This window comes from Monodelphis domestica, chromosome 3, assembly GCF_027887165.1.
Source record: "Monodelphis domestica isolate mMonDom1 chromosome 3, mMonDom1.pri, whole genome shotgun sequence".
Lineage (NCBI taxonomy): Eukaryota > Metazoa > Chordata > Mammalia > Didelphimorphia > Didelphidae > Monodelphis > Monodelphis domestica.
Genome location: NC_077229.1, coordinates 321668813 through 321692768, shown reverse-complemented (window position 1 = coordinate 321692768; position 23956 = coordinate 321668813). Strand labels below are relative to the sequence as shown.

Genomic DNA, 23956 nt, shown 5'->3' with positions numbered 1-23956 from the left:
AGTTTACATTCTATCTTCTAAAAACCTATCTCCTAAATATTACATACATCATTTGGGGAATGGCCATACAAGTTGTGGCATATGCTTGTGATGGAAAACGACCATACCACAAGAAATGACAAGTACTTTACTTTTTTTAAAACATGGAAAGAACTATGTGAAGTTATAAAAAACAAAACAAGCAGAATCAAGAGAACATTCTGTATAGCTTCATTAGTAATGTTTGAAGAATGACTTGTGTGTGTCTACCCTCAGAGGAAGAAATGATAAATAGAAACAAGCAAGACATAATTTTATATATGCGTGTATGTGATCTATATTTACATATATTTTGTCAAATGATAACTTCTCTAGCGTGAAGAGGAGAGGGGGGAAGGGAGATACCCGAGAACTTTAATGTAACAAACAAATAAGTAAATTTGAATACATAAGTAAATATCATAGAACCCTTTCATAAGAGATTCTGAAATTATTCTATACTGTACATTCAGAGTAGCTTTCAGATTGTCAGAACTGAACCTGAACAGTCTGGGCCTCTCTCCCAGACCCCGTTCCCACCCCACAGAAGTGGCTCTGTAACAAATTACTACATACCTCCCCAAATCTATTACAAAACTTTCCCCACCCACTAACTTGAGGATATAAACCAAAGCAAAACTGTCCTGGTTGATATAAACATTATTGTCATGAACTGTTTTTTCATTCTTTTCTTTTGTAATGGCCAAATTCTGGAAATACGGTACCCAAAGAGGGCATCTAATTATTACAGAGTAAACTAACCTATAACAATAATAATCAATGATAATAAATGGCATTAATATAGCACTTTAATGATTGGGAAGAGTTTTATATACATTATATCATTTAAGTCTCATAACAGACCTGTGAATGAGTACAATATCATTATGCCCATTTTATAGATGTGAAAACTGAGGCTTTGAGAGCTTAAATTACTTGTCTATAGTCAAATAGCCAGAAAAAAAAAAAACAGATTCAAGATGGGAACCAACGTCTTCCTGACTCCAGGTGTCCCATTCTATCTGTTATGCTCTTTCTAAACACTAAATGATCCTGTTATATATATACAGTGTATTATATACAGTGTTATATATAACAGGGCATTCTGGCTTGACTCTCTTAGAAGCAGATCAGCTACATTCACCCCTCAGGGGTCTCAGGTCTTGTGAAGAATTTGGAGGTGTCTCTCTTCTCACATTGCCCGTGTTTCTCATCTCACCCTCAACCTCAACTGAGTTAGGAATCCACTAACTAGTTTACCAAGAAAACCCCAAATACAAATCTGGCCTCAGACACTTTCCAGCTGTGTGACCCTGGGCAAGTCACTTGACCCCCATTGCCTAGCCCTTACCACTCTTCTGCCTTGGAGCCAATGCACAGTATTGACTCCAAGACGAAAGGTAAGGGTTTAAAAAAAAAAAAAAGAGAACCCCAAATAGGGTTGGGAAGAGTTGGAGACGTCTGAAAACAACTGAAGGGCAACAGTAACTGGTGCTTCCAGGTTCAGTTTACCATTTAACACCAAGTAACTTTTATAAAGGAATATTCACTTCAAAGATATATAAAAAACACAATTGTACAAATAATTTCCCCCCAGTATCTTGGGAGAGTCTCCCCTTTGCTATTCCCTTTCCGTCTGTGGAAGGAGGCTTCAAATTTAGTTCATTTTCTACTTGACATTTGAAGTTCATGCCCAAAGTCAGCACTGTTTGTGGATGAGAGTGGCAACAAGCTAAAGGTTCCAAAGGGTACTCCCAAAGAAAACGCCTAGCTCTTTCAAGGCACCAATGTGGGGGCAGCTGCAAAACACCCAGATTCCTATGGCTGGAAAAACATAAGCCAAAAGACCAGAGACTCCATTTCTCTGAGAACACATAGCCTGAATGGAAGAAGGCTCAGAAGGCTCACATAAGTGAATTTTCCAGATAACTGAAGGTGTTCATCCTTCATCTTTGAAGAGGACCAATGACATCACCAGGGTGATGTCTTGACTTGCTCATAATTTAAATTTTAGTGACTTATCAAGCATCTAAGCACTTTTCAAATATTATCTCATTTATCCTCACAACAATCCTTCAAAGTAGGTGCTGATATCATGCCCTCTTACAATTAAGGGTAATGAGGCAAACAGAGGTAAAGTGACTTACCTAGGGTCTCACAGCTAGGAAGTCTGTGAGTTTGAATTTTAACTCAGGTCATCCTGACTCCAGGCCCAGCTCTCTGTCCACTAAACTCATACTTGACTCCACCAAGAAGTTACCATGGATAGAACACAGTATGTGAGGGGAGAAAGTATAAGATAAAGATGGAAAGGTGGATTGAAGCCCAATTATGGAGCATTTTGAATGGTCAGCTGAAGAGTTTAGAATCTATTCCATAGGCAGTGAGTGGGGAGTCAGTGAAGAATTGTAAGAAGTATCCACGTAATTAAACAATATAAACACCCATTAGATACACTAAATGATTGGTTCTAAAGTCCTTCCAGGTTGTCTATAGCAACTTAAGCTTCTTCTGGGTCTTCTTCTGGGAATTACACAAATTCTCTCCTGACCAAAAAGGGTATTTACCACCAAAGAAGGAAAAGAGGAGTCCAGATGCAGACTGAAACAGACTGTGCTTCACTTCATTTCCTCCATGAATTTTCTCTCATATTAAGCAATATGTGTCTTGCTTCACAACATGATGAACACAGGAATATGTGCTATATGATGATATATGTACAGCCTATATTATATCATATCATAGCACATTATCTATCTTCTTGGTAAGGGAAGAAAACCAAGAAGGAGGAGGAAAAAAAGACTGTGACAGGGGGCAGCTAGGTAGCTCAGTGGATTGAGAGTAAGGCCTAGAGGTGAGAGGTCCCAGGTTCAAATCTGGCCTTAGACACTTCCCAGCTGTGTGACCCTGGGCAAGTCACTTAACCCCCATTACCTAACCCTTACTGCTCCTCTGCCTTGGAACCAATACACAGTATTGACTCCAAGATGGAAGGTAAGGGTTTATTAAAAAAAAAAAAGAATGTGACAGATTTTTGTACATGGTTAATGTAAGAATTTGTTTCTCTTAGATAAACATATTCACTATAATTTATTATAAATATTTTAAATAAATAACATGTATCATAATATTATGTTACATATGAAAAAATTTTAATTCTCTTGTGGTTAATTGGAAACCAGTGCATCAAAAAGGAAATTAAAGGTGAGGTCAGAGAAAATAAACCTGATAGAAAGGAAAGAAATAGCCTGTTTATGGGGTAGCTAGGTGGCTCAGTGGATGGAATCCTGTCTATAGATGGGAAGTCCTGAGTTCCAAATCTAGCCTCAAACACTTTCTAACTGTGTAACCCTGGGCCAGAAAATTAACACCCAATCACCTATCCCATACTACTCTTCTGCCTTGGAATTGATACTTAGCATTAATTCTAGAGAGAAAGAAGAAAGAAAGAAAGAAAGAAAGAAGAAGAAAGAAGAAAGAAAGAAAGAAAGAGAAAGAAAGAAAGAAAAAGAAAGAAAGAAAGAAAGAAGAAAGAAAGAAAGAAAGAAAGAAAGAAAGAGAGAAAGAAGAGAAAGAAGAGAAAGAGAGAAAGACGAGAAAGGGAGAGAGAGAGAGAAAGAGAGAAAGAGAGAAAGAGAGAGAGAGAGATGAGAGAGAGAAGAGAGAGAGAGAGAGAGAGGAGAGAGAGGAGAGAGAGAGACGAGAGGAGGGAGGGAGGGAGGGAGGGAGAGGGAGGGAGGAGGGAGGGAGGAAGTGAGGAAGGAAGGAAGGAAGGAAGGAAGGAAGGAAGGAAGGAAGGAAGGAAGGAAGGAAGGAAGGAAGGAAGGAAGGAAGGAAGGAAGGAAGGAAGGAAGGAAGAACTTGTTTATGGTTCCATAATTTTACCCCTGACTGGAAAACAGAAATCCAATGATGATCACCTTCAGTTATTTTTTTCAAGACCAAGCTAGAGAAATGGAGCTCTGTTCTACCTGAATCATTGCTGTGGGTCTGGGGTTTCCAAATTTACAAAAACAATTTTGGTCTAACAACATACTTCCAGATTCCACAGTTCAATACCTTTTCATCTTCTCCTTCCCTTCTGGGCTTAGAAAATCAAAACTCTACATCCAAAGAAACAAAGAGTTCATTGCTTGTTCCGTGGAGAAGCATCATTCAGAGCTACAGTTGCAAGGGTAAAAACACGGCAACCATGCATACATCAAGCTGATATTGTTCATTAATTGCCTTCACAAGTAACAAGTAAATCAATACTTCTGACTCAGACCATTTCCCCCTTTTTCCTGGCAAATGGAGGGCCAGCATTTCACCAGAAGGCTATCCATTTCTTTCCCTAAGTGTGATCCACACACATTCCAAATGATTAACACATAAAAAGAAACTCGGGATTTCGTTTCTCCTTTCCCCAACATGCACAAGCTGAGGCAGGATCTTCCAGTTTTGCATGTGGAGCTTGTTAAGCGTGGAGCTAAGAGAAAGCCCAGCCTGGTGGGAAGAAGTGGAGAGGGGCAGGGAGGGAAGAAGCTGTGTTGCTCTTGACCGTGGCCGGTAGATTGCATTCAATTAACTTCTTTCATGCATAATCCATCATTGACAGGACCAATTTGTTAGTGCATGTTCTCTGACTGAATTAGGCCACAACCTACTGCCCTACATACCACCATATCCACAGACACACCAGCTAATATTCCATTTTTAGTTGGGCAGCCCAAACTGCAAAAATCCCACAATGACATTCACGAACTGCTTACCACTCACCATACCTATCGGTCAGATCTGTGTATAAGGAAAATGGTCAAAGCACATTTGTGTGAGTTCAGTGATCTTTATAATGGTAGGGATTTCATAAAGCAAAGGGACAAAATGCAACAGTCCTGAGGATAGTTATTTTCATAGACATACACACACACACACACACACACACACACACACACACACACACACACACACACACTTGCTGTTATTTTTCTTTTTTTCCTTTTCTTTGCTTTTTAAATAACCCTTACACCCTTACATGCCATCTTAGAATGAATACTGTGTATTGGTTCCAAGGCATTGTTCCAAGGCAGAACAGTGGTAAGGGCTAGACAAGGGGGTGTAAATGACTTGCCCAGGGTCACACAGCTGGGAAGTGTCTGAAGCCAGATTTTAATCCAAGTCCTCCAGTCTCCAGGCTCTCAATCCTCTGAGTCTCTTAGCTACCCCCAAACTTTTACTTTTTCTAAAGCTGATCTATTTATTTCCTATCAAGTCAATGCTTCTCAGAGCACAGAATAAAAGAAAACCCTTGTTCAAAGCAAACCAGTCTCTTTCACCCCTTATATTCAAATCACTTAAACTTTTAAACAATTTTTTAAAAACTTGATCTTCCTCAGGACTATAAAATCAAGACTAAAGAGACAGTTCACTAAATAAACAAATAACAATTGAAAAAGCAATCCCAGAAGTCAGACAAAAAATTTTAGGACCTCATCTTTCATATTATCTCTCTTCAAAAAAAATCTCATTTTAAAGTTGGACAAGAGAGACCCATTGCCCAAACAGAATCCCTAATATAATAATAGACAATGGATTATTCTAGACTATCTTTGAAGCTCTCTAGGGATGGGTGTCTCCCCCAACCAGCCAATTCCACTTTGGAATAGCTCTAAATGCTTGGAATTTTTCCCTGACATCAAGTCTAAATTTTCTTCTTTTCACTATTACCTCCTAGTTCTAGCCTCTGAATTCAAATAATTCATCTAATTTCTCTTTCATATGACAGACCTTAAAATATTTGAATACTATCAAGTCCTCTACATCTAATTAAGCAATAAGCATTTATTAGCAGTAGCTAACATTTAAATGCTAACTTTAAGGTTTGCAAAGCACTTTATATTTGTTAGCTCATTCAATCATCACAATGACCCTATGAAACATTTACTATTATCCACATTTTTAGGGCAGCTAAGTGACTCACAGTACTGAGAGTCAGACTTAGAGACAGGAGGTTCTGGATTCAAATATGGTCTCAAATGCTTCTTAACTGTGTGACCCTGGGCAAGTCACTTACCCCCATTACCTAGCTCTTACTGCTCTTCTGCCTTGGAACCAGTACACAGTATTGATTAGAAAATGAAAGTAGGGAATTTTTAAAGAGAAAGAGAGAAGAAGAAGGGCAAGGACAAGAACAACAAGAAGAACAAGAACAAAAAGAACAAGAAGAAGAAGAAGGAGTAAAAGGAGGAGGAAGAGGAGGAGGAGAAGGAGATGGTAACGACCAACCTCATTTCGGGTTGCTGATAGAAAAAATACTCAGGAAGAAGCCAAAATGTAAAACTTGTGTGTTAACTGTGTTTTCAGCTTGCTACACTAAAAAGGGTAGGGAATTTTCCCCTTTGGGGTTAGATCTGGGACTCTCTTATTTGAGCTGAGATATCTTTCTCCCATTTAGAGAGCTCTTCAATCCTTATTATTTGGCAAATATTTTCAAAATATACTTTCTTGGAATTTTGTTTTACTATCAATTTGAAAAAAAAATGAGTTTCTATCCTATTTGGTAGGTATATTCATTGTGGGAAAGAGAATACCAAGCTTGGGGTCCCCCTTTCCCCTTTAATGAATAGTGATCAGGATTTAGCCTCAGCCTAAAGTCACATCCACTAAACTAGTGATGGGGCAGCTGGGTGGCACAGTGGATAGAGTGCCAGACTTGAGGTCAGGAAGACTCATCTTCCTAAGGTCAAATCCAGTCTCAGACACTTATTGGAACCAAAGAGTCAGACATAGATGAGTAACAACACAAACAAGGAGCACATTAAGGGAGCAGTCGCTGAGCAGCAGAGGTGGCCTCCATTCGCCATTCTGATGCTTTATCCCCAACCAAATCGTCGGCCGCCTCCTTGAAACAGAAGCAGCAACTCCTAACCTTGCATATCTCGCTGAGCGCCCAATAGTCTGCTTTGCCCAGAGTGGGCACTCAGCAAAATAAATATGTTTTGTCGTCTGCCAGAATGTCCTTTAGGAATAGTCTTGGGAGAGACTTTCTCAGAAAGGAATTTGTATTAATGCTTTCAATATGTGAAGGGTATTTTTCTTGTGAAGACCTTTATGGCACCTGTTTATAGCTCTGTTTTTGCCAAGTTCCAGAGTCATACTAAAGCTGACTTGGATTATCTCCTCTGTGACGCCTAAGAAAATATCCAGAGCCAGGCCCCAGAGCTTCAGGGCAGGAGACAGGAGTTCTTTCCGGGACCTTCTGGGGTTTGGATGCATAATAGCATTAGAATGTGAAAAGAGAGAATAAAAAGCTCAGCAGTTTCCATCATTCCTTTCAACCCTAAAATTTGCAGGCAGGAATCCATCAGTCACTGGGCTGTAGCCTATGCCTCTATCTTCAGCAATCCTGTAAGCCCATTTTACAGGCCAGCTTGACTAAAGGTTTGGGAAATGTTAGAGGGGGGGGGGGGGAAGAGGAAGGAACAAATTGATCAGAAGCTCATTTTAAATATAAGACCCTGATTCGACTTCTTGAATTTGATCTTCTATTCCTGGGTTTGTGACTTTAAAATGTTGACCTATGAAGGCATCTAGGTGGCTCAGTGGATTGAGAGCCAGACCTAGAGACAGAAGGTCCTACCTTTGAATCTGGCCATAGACATTTCCTAGCTGTGTGACCCTGGGCAAGTCACTTAACTCCCATTGCCTGGCCCTTACCACTCTTCTGCCTTGGAGCCAATACACAGTATTGATCCTAAAGCAGAAAGTAAGGGTTAAAAAAAAAAGGCAACCCATCTCCAAACCTTATACCAGCTAGAAGGCAAAGGGGCAGGTATAAAAATTTTTCATTTCTTCAGGGAAATTGAAAGAGTAGGTAGAGAGTTGGATTTTGAAGTCAGACACTTACTAGCTATGTAACCCTGGGCAAATTATTTAATCTCTCTCAGCCTCAGTTTCTCCGACTGTAAAATGTGGCTAATCTTCACAGAGTTGTTGTAAGGATCAAATGTAAAAAGCATTATATAAGGGTGAGCTATTATTGTATCTAGTTCCCAAAACAAAACAAATTGAACAAAGAGATCAAACAGATGACTAAAAACAGTTTGTATATCCTTTATGCTTATGAAAGGAGCATCAGTCAAAACATCCCTAGGGTCAAATTGTTGATGTTCAGTCATTTCCAATCATGTCTGACTCTTTGTGACTCCATTTTGGGGTTTTCTTGGCAGAGATACTGGACTTTGCCATTTCTTTCTTTATCTCATTGTATAGATGAGGAAACTGAGGCCAACAGGGTTGAATGAATGACACAGCTAGGAAGTGTCTGGATCCAAACTTTAAGTCAAGTCTTCCTGAATCTAGGCCTGGTGCTCCATGCACTGTACCACCCAGACACCCTATCCTAGATTCATGGGTTCATTGGAATATAGAATTAGAGCTGGAAGGAAACTTAAGACTATTATACCTAGTTCAAAACTCTCATTTTGCAGATAAAGAAACTAAAGCCCCAGGAGGAGGCAATATGGAGATTTGAATAAAATGCTAGAATTGGAGACAGGAAAATCTCATTTCAAATATATGTACAGCTGTGTGCTCTTGGGTAAATCATTTAATTTCTCTGTTCCTTGGTTTCTTCATTTGTACAATGAGGAAGTTGGATTTGGTGGCTTCTACGGTTCCTTTCAGCTCAAAAGCCAATGGTCCTGTGACTTCTTGTTGCTCAAAGCAGACAAAAAGACACCACAGGGGAAGGTCTTGACTTGTGTGTAAACTGGATTTGTGAGGAAGAGTTGGACAAAGTCACCGGCCTCACGCCCTCTTTAGTTGGACAAGCTCAGGGGCAAGACCAGAGTCAGGACTCCTGGCAATGGCGGGGGATGCAGTGGATGTCCACAGCACCTGCTTCAGACCCCTTCGTGGTCATTGGAATAAATTGTTCTCATCCGCCCATTCCACCAGGGGTGTCTTCCCATGTTGGATATCCTCCCAAGTCCCTGGTGAGTTTGGGGCCTGTAGGTTACCCTCAGTGTAGCTTGGGCTGTCTGTTGAAAAGGTTTTAGGTGGCTGCTGGGCACATGTCTAAGTCCAATTTCAAGAGACAAAACTACAGTGGAAACTGGACCTCCATTCCAACCTCCCCAAACCCTAAAACTAAAGTAGAATACTTGCACAAATGGGAAGCAACAAGCCACCTTGATGCATGAGGAGACTTTGAAGACAAATTTACTGGGAATAGGAAGCCCTTGGAAGAATCTCCAAGTCTTCATGCGGGTAGATGGGTGTTAAACCCTCATATTACTTATTCAATGAGTGTTGAGCACATTTCCTAGCTCTATCTGCTGGGAAGCCCATTAAGATTCTTTGTTGGGGGCTTGAGACTGGTTTGACTTAGCCTTATAATAATTAGGCCAAAGTTATCCCAATTTCTTCTCACTCCACCACTTGGAAGCAATCAGGAGTCCCACATCTCTAAATATCTCTAAAGAGGGATCAAGTATGGGAGCCTTGTCCCATTCACAACAACTGGGGAACTCGTGAGTACAAGAGAATGTATTTCTCACTTCTTCTGATCCAAAGTTTTTTTAACTAGTTTTCCTTAACTAAAAACTAATTCTTTTTATAACTCTAACAATTTTAAGTACCTCTACCTTTATTTTTGTCTAGAATTTAACCAAAATAAAGTATAAAATCAGGATAGCTTTCCTTCTTCAAAAGGTAGTGCTTCTAAAAAAGAACAGCACTTCTAAAAATGGCAACTGAATTATAACTCATTCTGGAAGTCTGGAGGGGTTTTTCCTCAAATTTGTCCATACAATACTATCCTTTTCTACATCACTATTCTGTCTGAATAGCTGGCATCATTGAGCACGAAGTACCAATTTAAATTAAGCATGTTAGTGGGCTAAGAGAGAGAGAGAAAGCATTGAATATTCAAAGTATGTATCCTGCATCAATCACAATATAGCATTTTCATTGGCAGGAAACAAAAAAGAATTCAGATTTGTGAGCAACCCAGTGAAACAAATGGAAGATTAAAAATAAAGGCATGTACTAAATTTCCATTTCAGTGACATTATTACTATATGAAAACCTAGCATTTTTTAGTAGTTGGGGGTTGGAAGCTATTTGCTTGTTTTAAGTGAAAATGGAAAGGGGTAAAAATGTGTTATCTTATACCACTGGTATTTGAAAAACTTAGGATAGTTAGAATATTCTAAAACTTCTTTAGTGTTTTTAAAGGATGAAGTATTTTAAAATAGCATTAGATAACCTACCCAGGAAACTGGCATAATTTACTTGGAATTTGGAATCTAAAACAATGGTAACAAGAAACAAGTCAGAATCCGTCACCCTCTGGTACGGTGTCTTCATAAATTTGATCTGTTTATGGAGTGTTTTTGATGGTAGGCAATTCTTTGTTGAAAGTTAAGTGCTCTTTTATATGAATAAATAAAGAAGGCTTTGGTTTGAACTAATACATTATTCTGACAAATGTTTATTGGAAACCCAATTATGGGTCTGTAAATCAAGGCTCTTTGTGGTCCTTCAGGTGAGCTTACCAATGCCACCAGATGTCACACTGGATACCAATAAGGTAATTAAAACAATTCCATGGAATGCTCTCCCTCTCCCACCATGCTGACGGTAGTCAAAACAGGAAGAAATTGTTTATTATATTTAATTTAATTTATTAAAATATTTGTTGCAAGATGTCATGGCCATATTTTTTAAGCCATTTGTTTTCTATTTGCAGTTGGATTAAAATGACAAGGTCAAGCATGATGCATTAAGCTTCCTGATACATGATTCGTAAGAGCTCTCATGGTCAAGAACAAAATTCATCTGCATACCTTGTTCTGGCTTCTAAGAGGAACCCTTCTTTGTTTTAAATCAGTGAGGTGAGTGCCTCTTTGAAAAGGTTGGACCTGTTAATATCTACTCTCTCCTGACAAAAAGTGTTTTCAGCTGTATATTACAGGGCCCCAAATTATCTGGAGAGCCCCCTAACAAAAGATGTCTTATTACCCATTCACCCCTACTCCAGCCTCCCTCAAAAGAAAAGGGAAAAAAATGAAATTAGCTGGCTCAGAGTAATATAGTAAAAGACAGTATATCTAAAAAAATTTAAGGGCCTTTACTCTAGAGAGAAAAGCATCTTTCTCTCTAGAGGTTTCCATTCATAATCAATAGCAGAGAAATCTGGCATTGGGTTGAGGTCAGTGAGACATATAGCACTATGCAGATATAGGCATTTAGTATAGTAGCATCAAGTGGTAAAGAATTAGGAGATCTCATGTTTCCACTCATAATAATCATTGGTATCATTATAGTTGTCTCTGGATTATTTTGGGGGGTGGGGGGGCAACTCTCTTGGTACAAATTATTTTTATTATTATGCAAATATGTAAAACATCAGTGTTTTGTTTTTTTTTAGTTCTATACTCACATTGACCACTGATTGGGATGTTAATAGGAAACTGTCTTTCCCAGTGGGGCAGCTAGGTGGCTCAATGGATAGAGAGCCAGGCTTGGAGATGGGAGGTCCAGGGTTTAAATCTGGCCTCAGGCACTTCCTACCTGCTTGACCCTGGTCAAGTCACTTAACCTCTCAGTTTCTTAGACCATACTGTTCTTCTGCCTTGGAGCCTATAAAAATTAAAATTAGATCTCAATAATAAAAATATTATATTTTAAGGGATTTATTAACGATCATTAGAAATCAAGGAATAAAGAGGATACAAAATATGTGCCCATGGCTGATCAGTTAGTACAAATGCCCACCTTACCACCACCAAGCTCAGGACAGGAAGTAAAGAGGCGGGACCCTCCACATCCCCACCTAATATCCCCTGTCTACAGGGAGTACTAATGACAAGAAGTATGTGGGCTCCTGGGAAATGTAGTTCTTGTTTAGGGTAACAGATTTTCAATTATACAAACTCATACCTGGTATCTCATCTAAAATGGAAAACAAGGGTTTGAAAAGAAAAATCTATAGTTTGGGGGCAGCTACATGGCTCATTGAATAGAGCTCTAGGCCTAGAGTCTGAAGGACCTGAGTTCAAATATGACCTCAGATACTTCCTATCTATATGACCTTGGATAAGTTACATAACCCTGTTTACCTAGCCTTTACTCTTCTTAGAGTTGTTACTAAAGCAAAAAGAAAGGAAGGAACGAAGGAACGAAGGAAGGAATGAAGGAAGGATCTTTGGTTTAGGAGATAAGTCCTAGGGAATAGTCTGAGCCACATAAAAGTTAATTGATTTTCCCAGGGTCAGTTTGAAACCAGGTCTTCCCACCTCCAAACCCAACTATTTACTGTATTTTTCTCTATTATTATTGATGTTGTTATAAAATTAATGGTCTCAACAAATTCTAGTAAACAAATAATCAAACCAAATATAGAGGAAACCTCTAAATAAAAGCCTAATAGTACTTGCTTATTTAATATCATAATAAATATTTGACATAATAAAACAATAATAAATTTTCTCTCACTCTCCTTCCAAACCTGTTGGTTAGTTCTTCCTAGAAGCAATGCAACAGAATGCAAAATATGCTAGGCTTACATTCAGAAGACCTGCGTTTGAATATCTCCTCTTTCCTTTGTCAAGGTTCCCTTAAGCAAATCCCTGAAACTTCTAAGCTTTAAGTAATCCTACCTACCATCCCTGTCTCAAAATTGTTGTGGAGATCCAATTAGATTCTGACTATGAACATGTTTTACAAAGCGAGACATGACAATGCTTCCTCTTATTACACAAACATGCGCGCGCACACGTACACACACACACACACACACACACACACACACACACACACACACACACACACACAAAGCCTGTGGGACTTAGAGCTTGAAAACCTGGCTTCCAATCCCATTTCAACTACTTGGTAGCCATGTCACGGGGACCACACCTCAGATCCTCATCTCTACAGCAAGACAGCAAGATATAGATGGTTCATCATTTGTAATCCATCTGAAAGGATTGACTGATTAACCCCCAAGAAGTTAATCAGGAACAATATTCCTGACCATTTGTACCATCCTCAATAATCTCTATCAAAAGGGGACAAAAATAATTTCATTTCCTACCCTCTCGGGGACACTGGGGGCAAAGAGCTAAATATCCACTATTATTAATAAGTAGCAAAGAAACCTAGAAATGCTGAGTATTCACATGGGTTGAATCACATTTTCTTCTTGCCTTTAGCATGCACATCTGCTGTAGAGGGAATGGTGGGTGTGATATACACATGTACTTTAGAATAGATGCGGTATTGTAAACAGAACTTTTTTATACTTTCCCATACCAGAGGAAGTGTAGTAGGATGAAACAGCAAGCCAGTTCTTGGAATCAGAGAGAGCTCGTTTCCAATTATGCCTCTAACAGTTGAGCCTCTGTAACCATGGAAATTTAGTGTCCTTTCAGAGCCCCAGGAAAACTCTGTTAAGCTTTAAATTACAAATGAGTTGCCAACCTGTATTCATGGGCAAGTTTTCACACCAAGAGTTCCAACAACAACAATAATAGCTAGTATTAAGAGAAGAGTTTTAAGGTTTACAAAGTACCTTGTACCTATTATTTCACCTTATCCTCAAAACAGCCCTGGGAGATAAGGTACTATTTTTATCCCCATTTTACAGATGAGGAGACTGAGGCAGCTGGAGTTTAAGTGACTTGCCCAGAATCACACAGCTAGGTAGCAACTCAGTCCAATTCAGGTTTTCCAGACTCCAGGCCCAGCATTCTATCCACTATACCACCTAGCTGCCACCAATGACACCACAGGTTGAATCCAAAACAATCAAACAAAAAAAAAATACTGTACACTAGAGCTCCAAGAAAGATTTCTGGGGTGTTTTTTTATTATTATTTTAAGTTACTTGGAGGTAAGAACTGGAGATGAAAGAATCATTGCATACAAAAGCACTTGAGAGACTGCTGGACTGACCTTTGTATGATTATCCCAAGTGACTTGGAGAAAGGCAGGCCAGCACATCCCAGATATGTCTCTAAGACAGTCAGGCAGCTCCATATGAGGCCTGAGTAGGCTGAGGCCACCCATGCAGGACTCCACCATTACACTCTATAACCGCTCTGTCCAACTCTGCTGGCTTGGCTACCAACACTAATATAAACATCGGGTGAGTGACACCCTAAAATGCTGGCTGTAGGGCTTCTCTCATCTTGCAGCTAGAGAAATTATGTCATCAAGGCTGCCTTTAAAAGAGCAATGTCTAAATACAGCTGTTATTTGTGAAGAACAAAGAATATGCCCCCATTGTTTTATGTGCAGTATTATTTTTTGAGGGAGAGAACCTGCCAGAACATCCATGAGTCCCATGCTTTAAGAAGACCTATGTAGAGAAAATTTTATCCAAAAATATGTGTCAGCATTCCCACACTGATCCAGGAGAATTTCTTATGAGCCAAAGATTGAAGACTACTACAAAGAAAGCTGAACTATCCCCCATAATGCCAGATGCAGGATTAATATCAGATTGAACAGTCAATTATAAACTACCTTCTATTCTCATCTTTCACATCTATTGGTCTTGTTTCATTCATTCATTTGGATCAATTATCACTCTGTAATACAAGATCACAGGCCCACTGAAGACCAGTTAGTAATCATTTGTTTGTTTTCTCATTTCTGTAGAAAAATAAACAAACCACGGATTCATTGCATCAAGTTTTTTGGCCTTCAGACTTATTACCATGGTCTCATTCTCTAATTTTTATTTGTTTTCACCCTCCTATCTACAATACCTCTAAGTCCTGCTATTTCTACTTTTGAACCATCTCTGGAATATACTCCATTCTCTCCTCTAACACTGCCACCACTCTGGTACAGGCACTCATCACCTCTTGCCTGGATTATTGAAATAGCCTGTTGGTGGGTCAGCCTGCCTCAAGTCTCTCCCCACTCCAGTCCATTCTCCACTCAGCAACCTAAGTAATCTTCCCAAGAACAAGCTTGACCTCTCTCTCTCTCTCTGTCTCTCCCCCCCCCCCCCCCCTCTCTCTGGCTCTCTCTCTCTCTCTGTCCCTCTCTCTGTCTCTGTCTCTGTCCTCTGTCTCTCTGTCTCTCTCTGTCACACACACACACACACACACACACACACACACACACACACACACACACACGATAAACTCCAGTGTCTCCCTATCACCTCCAGAATCAAATGGAAAATCCACTGTTCAACTTTTAAAGCTCTTCATAATCCAGCCACTTCCTACCTCTCTAGTCTTCTTTCTTGCTTCCCATATTTACTCTCTGATTCAATGACACTGGCATCCTTTGTTGTTCACCAGGCAAGGCATTCCATCTCCTGACTCGATACATTTTTATTGGCTGCCATCATACCTAGAATGCTTGTTTTCCCTCATAATCTCTGTCTCTTGGTTTCCCTTGGATTCCACCAAGTCTCAGCTAAAGTGCCACCTTCTGTAAGAAGCTTTTGCCAGACCTCTTTCGTCCTTGGTGCCTTCCCTCTGGGGCTACACTCCAAATTTTCTTATGTAGATCTTGTTTGTACATCATTATTCACATATTATTGCCCCATTAGACTGTGAGAGCAGGTCCTATTTTTTGCCTTTCTGTGCATCCCCAGCACTTATCCAGAATGAAATATCTAAGAGGACAGATATAGGGTTGAACATTTATTTCTTTTTTAGCCAAATAGATTGCAAGTCTTGTTTTGTTTTATTTTGTTTTTTAAGAGCAGGGAGTTTGACTTCTATTGTTTCTGTCCTTCACAGCTTCTAGTATAGTTTCTAATATTTCTGATTCTAATAATTCTAGTAGTTGGCTTTTTGTTGTTTTTCAGTCATTTTAGTCATGTCCAATTCTTTGTGATCCATTTGGAGTTTACTTAGCAAATATACTGGAGTAATCTGCCATTTCCTTTTCCATCTCATTTTACAAATGAAGAAACCAAGGCATACTGGGTTAAGTGACTTGCCCAGGGTCATACAGCTAGTAACTATCTAAGGCCAGATTTGAACTCAGACCTTCCTGATTGAACCCAGTGGTCTATCTACTGCACTACTTACCTACTCCAATAACTGGCTATTAATAGAAAAATCATGGATTAGCATCTTTTTTTCCACAAGACTAATGTGAAAATATGTTTTGTTTGACTTCAGAAGAATAATGGGCATTATAGTTCTCAATGGATGGGACAAGGAGTGGATGGAGAGAGAGAATTTGGAACTGAAAACTAAAGTTAAAAATCAAAATTTTAAAAATATTATAAAGGGGATAGTTTCAGAAAACCTGGTAATATTTCTATGAACTGATATAGAATGAAGTGAGTGGTGGGTACCCAGAGATCAGTTTATATAATGATAAAGACATTCTGCAGAAAAACAACATTGAAAGACTTAAAACTTTGATCATTGCAATGACCAACCAGATCCAGAGGGCCAGTGATGAAGCATGACTCATCACCATCACAGAAAGGTGATGGACTCAAGATGCAGAAGGAGGCATAAGTTTGTTTTTCTTGACTACGTATATTTGATAGAATTGGTTTGTTTTTGTTTCTTTTCTAATAAGACTGCCAAAAAGAAAAGAAAGTAAAGAGGATCCTTGAAACATATTTTTAAGAGAACAAAAGTAGATCCCAAAGGAAACACAAACAAGAAAGTCTTGAAAGTCATAGGTTGTGAACTGATGCAAAATGAAGTGAGCAGAACCAGAACACTGTACACAGATAGCAATATTGTTTGATGAACTGTGAATGACCTAATTATTCTTAGCAATGTAATGATCCAAGACAATGCCAGAGACTCATGATGAAAAATTCCATCTGCCCTCCAAGAAAGAACTGACCAAGTCTGGATACAGACTAAAATATGCTATATTTCACTTTCTTTCTTCCTCTTTTTATTTAAGATCTCTTCCACAAAATGACTAATAGAGGAAAATATTTTACATGATTACACATGTAAAATCTGTATCAGATTGCTCACCATCTCAGGGAGTAGGGAGGTCACAAAGAGAGAGAGGAAGGGAGGATCAGAAGAAGGGAGAGAATTTGGAACTCAAAATGCACAAAAAAAGACTGTTAAAAATTGTTTTCACATGTAATGGGGGAAATATAATAAATATTACTTGAACTAAAAAAAGAAAGTCATATGTTGACTATTCTTTAAAAGAAAAAGAAATAGAATTTAGTATGGTTCATGAACAATTTTGTTCTCTGTTCTGCTTTGTTGCAGAAATGCTTCTTTGATTCGGCATTTATAAAGCTGAGGTAAAGAAAAATTTAAAATGCTTTCATGTCTCATCTATTTGTTATCCACAACTCTGTGACAAAGATGGAACAGGTATTGTTTTCCCTTTCTGACAAATGAGGAAACTGAAGCTCATAATAGTAAAATGAATCATACAAGGTCTCATACTTAGTGGCAAATCCAATCTTAGAACCCCAATCTCTTGACTCCTAATAATTGATGCATTCAATCCATTATGCCATATTGCAAAAATGCATAAATTATATTTTGTCAAATGAGACATCAACCACAACCTTAATGGATAGGCTAGGCAGGCCATATTTGCTCTTCGGGTTTCTAGCGAGTAATCCTAAAATATTATGTTCTCTCTCTTCCCTGCCATCATTAGTTTGAGCCTTTTTTCCATGGGTTAATCCTAAAGAGTGGTGGTGGTGTTTTTCTTCTCTACCACCTTCAGTTTGAGCCTCTACCATCTATATTTCCCTCACTATTAGAGACTAGTAACTAGCTCCCTGAATCCATTTAAAAAGAAAAGAAGAAACAAAAAGACCAAAAAGATGAAGTCTTTTTTTTCTTTCTTTTTTCTTCTTTTCTTTTTTCTTTTTTCTTCCCATGACCTCATAGAGAAGAAGGCTCTACCTGCACCCTTTCTCTTACATAGTCTCTCATTGAATAGTAAAGAGTAAAGGAGCCATAGACATCACCCAAGATGGGAGAAAAAAGAGGGAATGGCTGGTGCTGTGTGACCAGTTATAGTTTCTCTAAAGCCCTTCCCTGGCAGGTTATCACTATTTTGCTGGAAGCAAGCTCCATAATATCCTCCTCCTACAGAGGTTATATCAGCTGAGCAAGCTCATGAGGTCTCCACATTCATCAGACCCTCATTCCTTCCAGGAAAGAATTCTCAATTCCTTGAGTTATAATTTTAAAGTAATGTTCTCCAAGTTCCAAAACCCATTCGTATGGGACTCTCCCGTCATTAGTGGAGATCAGTGCCCCAGGACTTGCATGAGAGGTAGGGTGGAGTTACTGAGAGCTGGAGGGAAGAGGGCTCCATCTCTTCAATCTCTTGATTTTAATAATAGCTTATAATGATAACTATCATATATAATAATAGTCAACAGTTATATAGCACTTACCATGTATTGGGCATTGTACTAAACTCATCCCATTTGATTGTCACAAGAACCCTGAAAGATTAGGTGCTATTATTATCCCCATTTTATAGAAGAAGAAACTGAGGCAAACCGAGGTTAAGTCACTTGCCTGGAGTCATTCAACTAGTAAGTGTCTAATTTGAAACCAGGTATTTTGGATTCCAACCCCAGTCCACTACACATTAGACCACCTAGCTATGGGTCTCCTCAGTCTTATGAAGACTCTTCAGGACCTTCAACTATAGCAGTCCTTTCTGGTTTCTCCTTTCCAGTTTTCAGGAAGAAAATGGATAATTCCAATCCTAATTCCAGTTGCTGAAGGGAGAATAACATTGGGCAGAAGCTGACAAGAGAGGCATTAGCAGTCTTGTGACAGAGGCTGGCACTAAAGAAAAAGTGCCAGGCTGAATAGTGTATGAAACTGATCATCTCGATGGGGGAGGGACCCCAAGGGATTGAAATCTTGAGAAGGGGAAGACTCTGGCTGGTAGAGGAGTTGGTCTCCCAGTCTTGAGAAGTCAAAGAGAGAAGGTAGAAAAAGACTTTCTCCTGAGGGTTACCCACTTTTCCTTCTGGTGACTGGAAATCTTAAGACTATTGAAAAGGAAACCTGAGGAAGACATTTTAAATCTCTGTCCGACTTTACTTCAGCTCCTGTTGCCCTGAGTCTCAACTGTGGCTAAGGGGCCAAACCCAGGGTGAGTAAACCTGACTTTCTTTCAGGGGGGTCAGGCTGCCAAAGCCTGAGTTCCCCCCCCAAATTCAAGGAGGGAGGAAAAGGGTTTTAGATAGAGACAGGGACCCCCTTTTCACACTTTCCTCTCCCATTCTTTCCGCGCTAGTTATTCTTTGTATTACCCTGATTGAGCTGACATTAAAAGTTATCTGTTCCCCAAGCTGTGAACAAGTGTGAGTGAACAGATCAAGAGGAGACCCTTTGGTCTTGAGTAATGGAGGGGGGACAAGAGTGAATCTGGGAGAACAGCCTTAGCTAAGAAGGGAAGGCAGAAGGGGGAAATCTTCAAAACCCCCTCTCCTCTCTCTGAGCCAACCCTAAATATCAGCTGTCTCCCCTGAACCCCACTTTGAGAAGGAAGGTTCTCCACTCTTTCTCTCTCTCTCTATTCTCAATACTTAACCCCTCAAATACAAATAAACAACCCCTCGGATACAGCCTCCATCTTGTCTGCATCCCAGCTTGTTATTCTATACACTAAGGAATTTTTCATTTGAATGAGATCTAGGATACTCTCAGTTGAGCTGAGCTACCTTGTTCCCAGTGGGAAAGTTCTTTTACACTGTAATCTCTGGTATGTGCTCTTCTATGTATTCTTTGTCTGATTTCTATTTATCCTGAAAGACTTATGGCTGAGAATGTTATCCACCTCAAGGGAAAGAACTGTTGGAGTCCTCTTTCACATCAGTGTATTTTCAGTTTAATTTTGGGGTCTTGATTTTGCATGACTGTGCTCTTACAACAATGACCAATATGGAAATGTGTTTTGCATGATAATAAAATTTAAAAAAAAAATTTAAGACAATAAGAAGTTTACCTTGAACCTGAAAATGTCTTCCCCTAGACCTGTGTTGGCAAAGATGTGGCACTGTGGCCCTGCACAGAGGGGTCTGCTCCATTTTCCCTCTCCACCACAACTGAGGACATTTTTTGCATGCCTTACCCCTCTGTCCAGCAGACCAATATAGGCACTTCCTCCTTCCACTCTCTAGGGTAATGCAAGGAGTTCACAGGCAGCTTGAAGGTATAGTTTGGGCATGCAATCTCTAAAAGGTTTGCCAACACTGCCCTAGACTAACAATTTTTAAAGGAGCAGTTGGATGGCAAAGTGGATGGGATGCCAGACCTAGAATCAGGAAGACTCATCTTCCTGAGTTTAAATCTGGCCTCAGATATCTAATGGATATGTGATACTGGGCAAGTCACTTAACCCTGTTTGCCTCAGTATTCTTATCTGTAAAGTGAGCTAGAGAAGGAAATTGCAAACCACTCCAGTATCATTGCCAAGAAACCCCCAAAAGGGGTCCCAAAGAGTTAGATGCGACTCAAATGAACAACAACGTGTGTATGTGTATGTATATATGTATGTGTAAGTTCTAGGCTAATACTCCTATCTCTAAGGAGAGCAGAATGGCCAAGATTCTAGACCCAATCTCCTGCTTCTCCTTCCTGGTAGGAATTAAAGTTCCCCTTGGAGAAGAGTGGAGAAGAGGAGGTTAGAAATGTCAATTCTCTTTCCCTTCAAGCTAAGAAAAGATAACCCTATGATGTATGGGAGAAATAACCTTACTACAATTCTTATTCTTGCTATTTCTACTATTTTATCCCTAAAAGAGCCATCTCTTTATTTACAGTGTTTATTTGTATGTGCTTAGTCCAGTAATTAACCTGTCTAGGCTTCAGTTTCCTTATCTCTAAAATGATGGAGTTAGCGTATATGACTCTAAGTTCCCTTCTATCTCTAAATCTATGAACATATGATCCAATTACATCAAAGACAAACTAGAAATATGCTTAATATTACTGGGGAAATGGAAAATCTGACAAAATTCCACATAATGCTAATAATAATTAGATTAATAACTTCTGTATTCCTTTGGAAACCATCTATAAATACTAATGAAACACCAAAGGAGATAGAGAGATACAGATAATTCCACAAGTATAATCCATAAAGAAGAAATCACTCAACACAGCATTTAGCTTTAAAGAGATTTCAAACCCAAGACCTCATAAAGTGTAAAGGCTTGGCTAGATATGACAACATGCCTACTGCTCCATCTTTGGGGGGGTGGGGTTGTTACTTCTCAGAGTGCCAGAGCGATAAACCTCAGAGAACAGAATTCCAGACTTCCTATACTCTGTGCCCTTGAAAAGCAATTTGGACACTAAAAATAGTCTGGTATTTAGCATTCTCAATGGAGCATTTGGACACCACTTCCACAAAATGCATCATTTTTGACATTGATAAATTTTAGGGGAAAATGTTGTTAATGTGCTAAAATATTTGGTGCCACTTAGTAAGCCTCATGGCTCTTATTAAAAATATGTAGGAGAGAGACAGAGATAGAGACAGAGAGGGAACTAGACAGACAGACAGACAGAAAGACAGGTAGGTAGACAGACAGAGGTAGGTAGATAGATTTATAGACACATCTGTGCATACACACACACACACATATATGTGTGTGTGTGTGTGTGTCTTTCATTATGCTTATCCTGTCCTGTCTGATAAAATCAAAAAGGCATAGGTTAACCACACAGAGTACTGAGTAAATACCCCAGTTTCCTATGTGATTGGCTCATTTTGCTTTTAAAGGGAATTGGAGGCTGGAATAGTTAGAGCTAAATCTGCTATGTCCCTTTGTCCATCCACCAATAACTGCAAGGAAATTTCAATTTAGGTGCCTGTTACGGTGGTACAATGGAGAAGCATTAGCTTGAGAGTCAAAGAAGCTTGGTTCAAATATCTTGCTTATTATCTCTGTGACCTTGGGCAAGTCACCTGACTTTCTCTGGCCTCATCTTCCTCACCTATAAAATAAAGAAGTTGGACCAGATGGCTCCTCAGGTCCCTTCCACCTATAGCTTCATAATCCCACACAGACTTGTGTCCAGTCATGTTAACTGAGTAATACAATGTTTGCATCACAATCACTCCTTTCGCCAGTTTTGCTCAACTATTTTTAGAGAAGAGACTTTGTGCAGGGTTTGGGAATTTATTGGAAAATGTCTGTTATGTCAAAATAAAATTTATCATTAAGAAAGGGAAATGCTCTATTTGTTTTTAATATTCTGAACCTTTTAAAAATAATGGTACTAGCAGCCAATAACATTAACCTGGGATAATGCAAAACAGCATTTCTTGCATCTGGTATTTGTGGTTCTACTGCCCCCTCGTGGCTGTCTGAAACTAGATCATTATTATTATCCCTCAGTAATCCAGGGGAATTGAATTTTATTTCAGCTTCTTTTGAAGTTATATGTTCTGGTCATTGGCCATAATTATTCCTCTCATTTTTCAAAGGACCAAAGGAATTTTTAAATTTACAGAATGACATGGAAAATAAATTAAAATAAGAGAAATAGAAGAATTTATTTTAAGAAAAATTAGTAACTCATTTTAATAATATACTTTTAACTGTAACCACAGCATCTAATCGGTCAATCAATGGGTCTTTCTATTTAAATAGGACCCCAGTATTCTGCAAAAGTTAATACTCATCTAAAGCAGAACGCAATTCATATGCAGGGAAAATGTAGTGGAACTTTATTTGTTGTATTTAATTATAAAAATACATATATTTTCATCACTTACTATGAAAAACAAACTCTTTGTAGTAAACAATTCAAAAGCTAATATGTCGGTTTCTGTAAACATTTCTGTGAGAAAACTGTCAGTACTTGATAACAACTTGTTGACTTATCTTTCATGGCCTTGGATAGACAATTAAGTTGTTTCCACCATACTTCCCAGTGATAAGTCCCTTCTCCTAAGTGCTGTTTACCCCAGAGGTCATTACTGTTACTTCCTCATAACTCTCAAAGGGGAACAAAGCATAGTTAATTCCTTTCATTATTCCAGAATTCCTGACAACCCTGAAATACAAACACATCCCAGAAACAGATAGCTAGATATAGTTATGGCATTAGGAAATTTCTTATTCTACAGGCTCTTGGTGGTATCCTTCCATCCACTTCATCAAATATTTTCTTTTCTTCTCTTCTGTTTGGGTGAAATGAAGTGTAATAAGCAATAAGAAAAAGAATGCCAAGCAGAAAAGCTACAGCTGCAACTATGGTAATGGTAAAATCTCTGAAGAATTCTTGATACTCATCAGGTGGTATGCAGGACCAAAACACCACCAAGATCCCCAGTGTGGCCAGCGCCCTCATGACATAATAAGCAGACATGGGGAATTTTGTGTTTTCTCCCTTAACATTAAAAAATGTAAAAATCAGAATGAATCCAACAACTCCTCTGTATAAAATCTCCATACACTTGGAGGTACAAAATGTAGTTTTCTGTTTACAAGCCCACATTATGCCTAATATCCAAAGGATAATTAGCAGAATTAAGCTCAAATTAATACTTATCACGGTTAGAAGACCAACAGTCAGGATCCAAGATGTAAATGTAAGTAGCTTATATAGGAAGTATATAAATCTGGGAAAATATCCACTAAGGAGTTTTTTATCAGGTAAAGATTTTCTTAGGGCGATGTGATAATCAACGGTTGCCGAGGAAATAGCACAGCAAGAGGTCACGATAGCAGCAACTGAAAAATAAAAACAAAACAAAGCAATTATCTCTAGAGAAATGTTATGATGTTCATCCATTTAACAAATATCATATTAAATCCTGATCTTTGCCAAGGAAATCCGAAATTGGGACACAAAGAGTCAGACACCTAAAAACAATTGAGCCACATCAATGTACCACTTAAGCTCTCCATCCGCCGTCCCAAAATCTCACTGCACGAACAGTCCACCTCCTTTTCTGGTGACACACATCCTTTGTTTTTCCTCATCTGTGA

General features: G+C 39.0%; 1 protein-coding gene across 2 annotated transcripts in view; it reads right to left on the bottom strand.

The window, feature by feature from the left end:
- Positions 1 to 22668: 22668 nt before the first annotated feature.
- The window catches only part of XKR9 (XK related 9), a 40345-nt gene continuing 39057 nt past the window's right edge, over positions 22669 to 23956 (bottom strand). For both annotated transcript variants that reach the window (XM_016431469.2, XM_007486988.3), the window contains exon 5: positions 22669 to 23698. In XM_016431469.2, coding sequence (XP_016286955.1) covers positions 23061 to 23698 — 638 coding nt within the window. In that variant the 3' untranslated portion in view covers positions 22669 to 23060. The remainder of the gene's footprint in view (positions 23699 to 23956) is intronic.